This window comes from Salmo salar, chromosome ssa10, assembly GCF_905237065.1.
Source record: "Salmo salar chromosome ssa10, Ssal_v3.1, whole genome shotgun sequence".
Classification (NCBI taxonomy): domain Eukaryota; kingdom Metazoa; phylum Chordata; class Actinopteri; order Salmoniformes; family Salmonidae; genus Salmo; species Salmo salar.
The window spans coordinates 46489971-46498741 of record NC_059451.1 but is presented as its reverse complement, the minus strand read 5'-3'; the positions used below and the strand labels follow the sequence as shown (position 1 = coordinate 46498741).

At 42.6% G+C, this 8771-nt stretch overlaps 2 protein-coding genes across 2 annotated transcripts; one reads left to right on the top strand and one right to left on the bottom strand.

Annotated features, from left to right (window-relative positions):
* Positions 1-691: 691 nt before the first annotated feature.
* On the top strand, positions 692-2552 carry LOC106560512 (interferon-induced protein with tetratricopeptide repeats 2). The gene is made up of 2 exons (XM_014123477.2): positions 692-875; positions 1050-2552. Exons 1-2 carry the CDS (start codon positions 871-873, stop codon positions 2368-2370), a joined length of 1326 nt encoding a protein of 441 aa, XP_013978952.1. The 5' UTR covers positions 692-870; the 3' UTR covers positions 2371-2552.
* Positions 2553-5284: 2732 nt separating this feature from the next.
* Positions 5285-8768, bottom strand: prpf38a (pre-mRNA processing factor 38A). Its single transcript, XM_014123481.2, has 10 exons — positions 8531-8768; positions 7930-8089; positions 7642-7763; positions 7460-7545; positions 7267-7377; positions 7009-7115; positions 6856-6882; positions 6547-6638; positions 6348-6396; positions 5285-5502 (listed from the first exon to the last, which is right to left on the bottom strand). The coding sequence occupies exons 1-10, from the start codon at positions 8658-8660 to the stop codon at positions 5457-5459; spliced, it is 930 nt and encodes a 309-aa protein (XP_013978956.1). The 5' UTR covers positions 8661-8768; the 3' UTR covers positions 5285-5456.
* Between the last annotated feature and the right edge of the window lie 3 nt (positions 8769-8771).

The following is an 8771-nucleotide window of genomic DNA, read 5'->3' as shown; positions in this document are numbered from 1 at the left end:
TTAACTCTAATGAACTTTTCCTCTGCAGCAGAGGTAACTCTGGGTCTTCCTTTCCTGTGGCGGTCCTCATGAAAGCCAGTTTCCTCATAGCGCTGGATGGTTTTTGCGACTGTACTTGAAGAAACTTTAAAAAGTTCTTGAAATTTTCTGCATTGACTGACCTTCATGTCTTAAAGTAATGATGGACTGTCCTTTCTCTTTGCTTATTCGAGCTGTTCTTGCCATAATTTGGACTTGGTGTTTTACCCCTACCTTGTCACAACACAACTGATCGGCTCAAACGCATTAAGGAGGAAAGAAATTCCACAAATGAACTTTAAAACAAGGCACACCTGTTAATGGAAATGCATTCCAGGTGAAGCTGGTTGAGAGAATGCCAAGCATGTGCAAAGCTTTCATTAAGGCAAAGGGTGGCTACTTTGAAGAATATAAAATATATTTTGATTTGTTTAAGACTTTTTTGGTTACTACATGATTCCATGTGTTATTTTATAGTTTTGATGTCTTCACTCTTATTCTGCAATGTAGAAAATAGTAAAAAATAAAGAAAAACCCTTGAATGAGTAGGTGTGTCCAATCTTTTGACTGGTACTGTATATACTACAGTTCATTCTCTTTGTAGGAAATGACATGAGAGCGATGTCTAGGGTCAGTCACCTATACATGTAAGTATAAGCCTTCAATGTGTGTTTCTGTTCGCTGAAATGGAAAGCAGAGTCCAAGCATTACGTGGAGGTGAACATTGGTTTTATGGCACCCAACCCACTGCGCTGCAAGATAAAGGTAAGGACATGGATATAAAGCCAGAGTGTTTACTCACTTGTCCAGGAAACTCAAGACAGCCACAATAAATCATACTCCTGCTCCACTATGAAGTAAGTTCTCCTTAAATATACAAAAATATACAAAAAACTGCAGATTCAATAGAACTCAATGTTAACTAACTCAAATTAAATTAGGGATGGACTTGTGTCACATTAACTCTTGATCTTGATGCTTACGGTAATAGTTTTTAAAAGTTTCCTCTTCCAACCCTTGTCTTAAACCAGCCCTGCTCAGACCGCCCTCAAGACTAAACTGGAAGAGCTGGAGTGTCACTTCACCTGGGGACTGGAAGTCAGCAGGTACAAGCTGCTCATTCACAGAGATCACCTGGAGGACATTGGCAGTGACGAGAGCTTTCCATGGCTGGGTCAGATGTACAACTTGTGGGCTTACATACACCACACCCTGGACTCCACTGACGCAGCCCTGCAGTGCCTCAGTAAGGCAGAGGAGGCCTTTCACCTAAACAGTCCTTCAGACACGATGGGTCCTTGGCAGCTGGTCCACTATGGGAACCTAGCCTGGGTGCACTATCACCTGGATAACCTGGCGGAGAGCCAGCGGTGCGTGACAAAGGTTGAGGAACTGCTACGAGATTACCCCTTGCCTTCCCAGGGAGAACTGCACCCTGAGGTGTGTGTTGAAAAGGCCTGGACCCTCATGAAGTTTGACCAGGACAAAAGACTGAAAGCAATAGATTACTTTCAAATGGCTATTAGGATGGAACCTGAGAGAAAGGAGTGGCAATCAAGCCATGCCTTGGCCTTAGACTCAGTCTACTATTTTCATCCAAACAACCAACAGAAGGAGTCTGAGGTTCTAGAGGAGCTGAGACTTGCCAAGGAACACGATCCAGACAACTTGTATGTAGCAAGTATCTATCTGTTAAGACTTGGCCGGAGTGGCCAGGTGAAAAAGGAGGAAGCGCAACAGCTAGCGCAGCAAATTTTAAAGAAGCCTGTCAGTTGCTACAGTGGTCTTAGACCCTTACTTCAGTTTTACAGAACATATTTATCACACAATGAAGCTATTGACCTAGCAGACGAGGCTCTGGAAAGACATCCAAATGTGCGCTACCTGAAAAAACAGCTAGCGAAATCCTACAGATGGAAAATATTTTCAATGGAGGACAGTCCGAGGAGGCAGAGCATGTGCGACAGAGCCATCAGTCTCTATACAGATGTGATCTCACTCTATCCAGAGACATCACTAAAGGTCAAACTGGAGCTTGCAAGCATCTACGCAGAATCAGACATTGACAGGACAGAACTAGCCAATCAGATCTATGAGAATTTATTGTCCAGCGAGCAGGATCCATACGAGTTGCAGATGCTCTACTTCCATTACGCTACATACAAAAACTTCCACATCCAGGATCGCAATGCATCAATTGATTATCACAAGAAGGCAGCAGAAATACCAAATCCTAACAAATACGGTAAAAAGAGTTTCAACATCTTGAGGAAGATTGAACAACGGGGAAGAAATCGAAGATGTGCAGAAATCTTGGAATTTCTCGAAAACCTTTCTTCTCACAATGAATAAGAGCAAGGAGGAGAATTAACCAATCAAAGAGGTTAACCAAATTGAGGGTCCCATACTGTACATACAATGTATTTTATTTTTATGCTCTTTGGGCTCTTTAGACCAGGTTGCTGCTATGCAAATTGTGCCAAATGTTTTTTGTTGTTGAAAGCGCCATGCAAATAAAACTATTGATTTAATTATTTTCGTGTTTTTAGACTAAAATAATTCCTCATGCCCATAACACTTATTTTCGTAATATTTCCAATGCGGCCAAAATAAGTTCTTTATTTGTATAAGTGTGGCAAACACTTTCAGTGTGTGAATCATAGCATTCCCACATTCAGACGAGGACAACATCTGCATTGACAGACATCCAAATCAAATGCAACTATTTCCACACTTATTCTGTAAAGATGAGGCACATCACATTACCCATTGTTTTTACAACAGCTCTCAAGGGTCTTGTTAAAACAAATCAAATTGGGATTAACAACCATTATTACCATGGTCGCAGACCTGCTTGGACTGACAATCCATACAACAAGGAGACTGTGCAGACATAACATCATCAGTCTTCATGTTCAAAACTTTGAGCAAAGGTCTCTGCTGGTGCATAGGGTTGTGGACAGCTGCAGATTTAAGAAATACAATTCAGATTGATTCTTTCTGTAACAATCTGAAAATAAAATAAAAATGCAATCAGTTTCTAAAATGAAATAAACACCAGGGGTTCCATACAGACGTAGAAATTTGAACACATTTAACACCCAATTCAAAAAATATCCCATATTCAATGGATTGTAGTTTAATTGAATTCTACCATTGACAAAGAGTAGGTTTTACATCAGGAAGCTGAGTTTAAACCAGGGGTTTCAAACTCATTCCATGGACAGCCTAGAGTCCGCAGGTTTTTCCTTTCAATTGAGACCTAGATAACCAGGTGATGGGACTTCCTTACTAATCAGTAACCTTAATTCATCAATCAAGTACAAGGTAGGAGCGAAAACCTAGGGACACTCTGCCCTCAGGGGAATGAGTTTGACACATGGTCTAAACAAATGACATACTACCAGAGTAGGTTATATGTTGGATGCCTTCTGGGAACTTCCTGAAAGAAAGCAGTTGGCCTAGAGAAGTGGAAACCCTTATTGACGTCCCAAAGCTTATTTCCCTTCTGAAACCCTTCAGTTTTGACCCGACATTTGTCTATTTTCTAGACAAACTCTTACTGATTAGCCAGTGTTGCCATAATCACACCGGATCACGCAACAAAAGGTCCTTATGTTTAAAACATTAAGAAACTTTATCCACTGATGTATAGGGTTGTGGACAGCTCCATACAAGCTGCAGATTTTAGAATTACATTGGAGAATTTTACTGCAACTTGGTCTGAAAATATACTGCTCAAAAAAATAAAGGGAACACTTAAACAACACAATGTAACTCCAAGTCAATCACACTTCTGTGAAATCAAACTGTCCACTTAGGAAGCAACACTGATTGACAATACATTTCACATGCTGTTGTGCAAATGGAATAGACAACAGGTGGAAATTATAGGCAATTAGCAAGACACCCCCAATAAAGGAGTGGTTCTGCAGGTGGTGACCACAGACCACTTCTCAGTTCCTATGCTTTCTGGCTGATGTTTTGGTCACTTTTGAATGCTGGCGGTGCTTTCACTCTAGTGGTAGCATGAGACGGAGTCTACAACCCACACAAGTGGCTCAGGTAGTGCAGCTCATCCAGGATGGCACATCAATGCGAGCTGTGGCAAGAAGGTTTGCTGTGTCTGTCAGCGTAGTGTCCAGAGCATGGAGGCGCTACCAGGAGACAGGCCAGTACATCAAGAGACGTGGAGGAGGCCGTAGGAGGGCAACAACCCAGCAGCAGGACCGCTACCTCCGCCTTTGTGCAAGGAGGAGCAGGAGGAGCACTGCCAGAGCCCTGCAAAATGACCTCCAGCAGGCCACAAATGTGCATGTGTCTGCTCAAACGGTCAGAAACAGACTCCATGAGGGTGGTATGAGGGCCCGACGTCCACAGGTGGGGGTTGTGCTTACAGCCCAACACCGTGCAGGACGTTTGGCATTTGCCAGAGAACACCAAGATTGGCAAATTCGCCACTGGCGCCCTGTGCTCTTCACAGATGAAGCAGGTTCACACTGAGCACATGTGACAGACGTGACAGAGTCTGGAGACGCCGTGGAGAACGTTCTGCTGCCTGCAACATCCTCCAGCATGACCGGTTTGGCGGTGGGTCAGTCATGGTGTGGCATTTCTTTGTGGGGGCCGCACAGCCCTCCATGTGCTCGCCAGAGGTAGCCTGACTGCCATTAGGTACCGAGATGAGATCCTCAGACCCCTTGTGAGACCATATGCTGGTGCGGTTGGCCCTGGGTTCCTCCTAATGCAAGACAATGCTAGACCTCATGTGGCTGGAGTGTGTCAGCAGTTCCTGCAAGAGGAAGGCATTGATGCTATGCACTGGCCCACCCGTTCCCCAGACCTGAATCCAATTGAGCACATCTGGGACATCATGTCTCGCTCCATCCACCAACGCCACGTTGCACCAGACTGTCCAGGAGTTGGCGGATGCTTTAGTCCAGGTCTGGGAGGAGATCCCTCAGGAGACCATCCGCCACCTCATCAGGAGCATGCCCAGGCGTTGTAGGGAGGTCATACAGGCACGTGGAGGCCACACACACTACTGAGCCTCATTTTGACTTGTTTTAAGGACATTACATCAAAGTTGGATCAGCCTGTAGTGTGGTTTTCCACTTTAATTTTGAGTGTGACTCCAAATCCAGACCTCCATGGGTTGATAAATTGGATTTCCATTGATTATTTTTGTGTGATTTTGTTGTCAGCACATTCAACTATGTAAAGAAAAAAGTATTTAATAAGATTTCATTCATTAAGATCTAGGATGTGTTATTTTAGTGTTCCCTTTATTTTTTTGAGCAGTGTATAAAAAAAAATGCTATCAGTTTCCAAAATTAAATACAAAATACCAGCGATTCCATACACAGATGTAAACATTTTGCCACATTAACTTCCAAGTCAAAAAGATGAAATGTCCAAGAAGAAAATACAAAAATGGGTCACTCGTTCCCTCTTCGACTCTTCTTGTGGCTCTTTTTTGAACTCCTGGAACAGAGATGAAGAAATCAACAACAGTAGGTGACATAAACCAGGTTTCCATCCAACCATTTAATGCACATGAATTACATGAAGCATTAAAAAAGTAATGACCGGGCTGATGGAAACAGGAAATGCCGGTACAATTCCATACATTTCAACAGACAATGTTTGTTCAACATGGTGGGATCTTTTTGAGTCGGTAAAATTAATTATGCGAGAAATGGCAGTGGAAACGCCTTTATGCTCAAATATTGGCATAATAATCATATCGAAAGCATGCAGTTTGTTAGGTTATGATGAACTTCACAGGGTGGTGAACGGGAAGGTGATGAGTATGATGCTCTTTTCCCATAAATATCCAGTACTTACTCTGGTGAAAATAATCTTGCTCTTATCCACAACAATCTCATCATGTAGGTAGCCTACCCACAATGTGTCTGCGAGCTGTTAGCTAGAGTGCATGTGCCAAGACCAGAGGGGGCACATTTGCTATATAATGCCAGTTTGTTTGTCAAAACCATCAGTAGAGTTGAAAATGCGACTGTACATGGGAATTTAATAGCAAAATATTTTTTTATGTGCACTACATCACGCACAGCCTTTTATCTGCAATAAATCCATTTGATGGAAACATCGCTGGTGGGGAAATGCGCTTATTGTTTCATGCAGATTTTAGAATATTCACATGAAAATATGTTGCCATTTGGATGGAAACCTAGCTACTCTCACAAAAAACATCTCCATCTTTCATATGCTGGTATTCACAGACAATTCAACTACACCAAGAACATAGAAAGTGGCATTTTAAACTAATATAGTGGCGAGGGTCTTTCTCTTGCTCCATTATTTACCTCTCTGGGGATTTGGAGTGACTGCGATGCCTGTGGCTTCTGTGATGGCCTAGGACAAAACAGAGCAGCTCTAGGTCAGACTGGGACTATTGTTACAAACATGTTAAAGTCAAATGATTACAGGTGACTATCAGTCACAAGCATAAACACATATGTGACTTTTGATGTAGTGCGATGCAGGTTGGCGTTGCTATGATACCTGGGGACTTTGAGCGGTGACGTCTCTCTCGGGAGCGGCTGCGGTGGCGACGGGGACTTTTGCTGCGGTGGCGCTCTCGTCTGGGGGATGGGCTGTGTGTTAAAACAAAAACAATACAGCCAACATTAATACAGCACTGCTTATAAGTATCCGAGACCATAGTCAATTATATCTAAGCTTTAGACCCTTTATAAATCAAACACTAAATTATTTTACATTATATTTCAATATCTGAGTTTACCATCTGACGGTACAATAGAAAACACAAGGAAAATCCAGCAGAAAACAACCAAGGTAGAGACTACATACCTTCGTCTCTTGGGTGATCTGCTCCTCCTGGACAGAATAAAAAGGATAAAAGATGTTTAGTGTCTTCAGGATGTGAAAGGAAATTAATTCTGAGTATGTGTAAATGTTGAATAAAGTGATTCTGGACTTTAGATTAGATCAATTACTAGTTACCGTCTGGGTGAACGGCTGCGTCTGTAGCGTGGAGAGGGCGAACGGCGAGGGCGGTCGTTGTCCCGATAACTCCGTCTGTGGGGCTCCGGGGTCTGAACTCTCTCTGGCTGTAGACATTTGAACAGACAGACAGGAGACAAAGAGACAGACATGGACTGAGTGAAACAACATTAGCATTCCTCTGACTACTAGCCTAAGTTTACTCAACTTTACAGTTAGTCTATGCAGGCTGTAGGTGGATAAAGATAAGACGACAACCTTCTCCTCTTCTTCGTCTTCCTCGTCACTGGTCTCCACTTCATCCAGGTCCTCTTCTAGGGCACTGATGCGTGTGTCTAACAACTCCGCCTCCTCAAGGACCTGCCTTTTCTGTTGTCAACACACACAAAAGAATGTCAGCGGTCTAGGTCAGTGAAAAGGGGTGTGAGCACATACAAGGGGGTAGACTTACCTGAAGCCTGGGAAGGATGATGTCACACATTCTCTCAGCGTGTAGCAGTTCATCAATGAACTCATCTACATGTTGCAGCTCAAACTCTGAAACAAACAGTGAAAGGATATGGTGCCATTTAAAACCAGGAGACATTTTGCATGTACAATCATTCCATAATACACATAAACGAAAGGACTCACCTCCATTTCGGTTCTGACTCTTGATTTTTCGGTAGTCGTTGTACAGTGGTTCCAGGTATTTGTAGCAATCCACTGATGTCCCAGTCAACCTCATGTACATTGCCCCTAGCAAGCGGACATACCTAAGGTGAAGAAAAACATCACAGTGAGGTGTGGAATGCATGAACATACCGATTTGTTTATGTCACATTTGTCAAGCTAGGAGTTAGAAGACAGTTGATCTAACTTTTAAATATATGATTAAATACATAAAGACTTATAATAACCAGCCCAAAAGCCCAAACTTACTTGAAATCCTCATTCTTGATGAATTCTACAATGATGTCTTTTTCTGGCTGGATCTGTAGCATCTTCAGAGTGAGACACAGAAACGGTGTAGGTTTGATATTTCCTCCATAGACTCCTCCGACAAACTTCAGCGCCATGGCTTTGTCAACGACAAGTTCGGCTGTAGATCAAGGAGAAAATAGTGATTAGAAAGATGATCAAACATGGTGCGGGTTGGACAAAAGTTGGATTCAGATGTGTATTTGATAGCGAGGGACACATTTCACTTTACATCTGGTAAGCATATGTTTCTAGAGATTATACATATTGTGGTTATTTTCCGTCGCCACCCACCAGAACGATGCACAACTAATACACAGACTCTCCCAAAGCCATCCAAAACCCATGTACATGCATGGCATCAAGTGAGGCTAGCCAAGCCAATACCTTTGGTGTGCATAAACCTATTAGTGTGTGAGCGAGTCTAAGTGAGCGTAAGTAACTAACAGTGGAAAATTTACTAGACGTAAGCACACTTCCTACGAGTTACTTTGTTTACATGTGCGGTATTTGTATTTCAAGCTACCTAGCGTTAGCTGTTAGCTAGCTAGCTCCAACTCACCAGTCAGTCCAAAGCATTCTTCTTTCCAATATTTTGATTCATAAATTCGAGTACGAATAATTTTTTCTACCAAATATTGTGGATTTGTTCCATGTATACTGTTTGCATCTTTAACAGTCCTATTTGCCATGTTTACTGCTCAAACCGGAATGAAAAATTAGTTGCTGTGGGAAACGAATTCGCATTAGAAGTCGCTGTATCTCTTCCCGTGTAACAACGTATACTTCCGGGGCAGAATGTG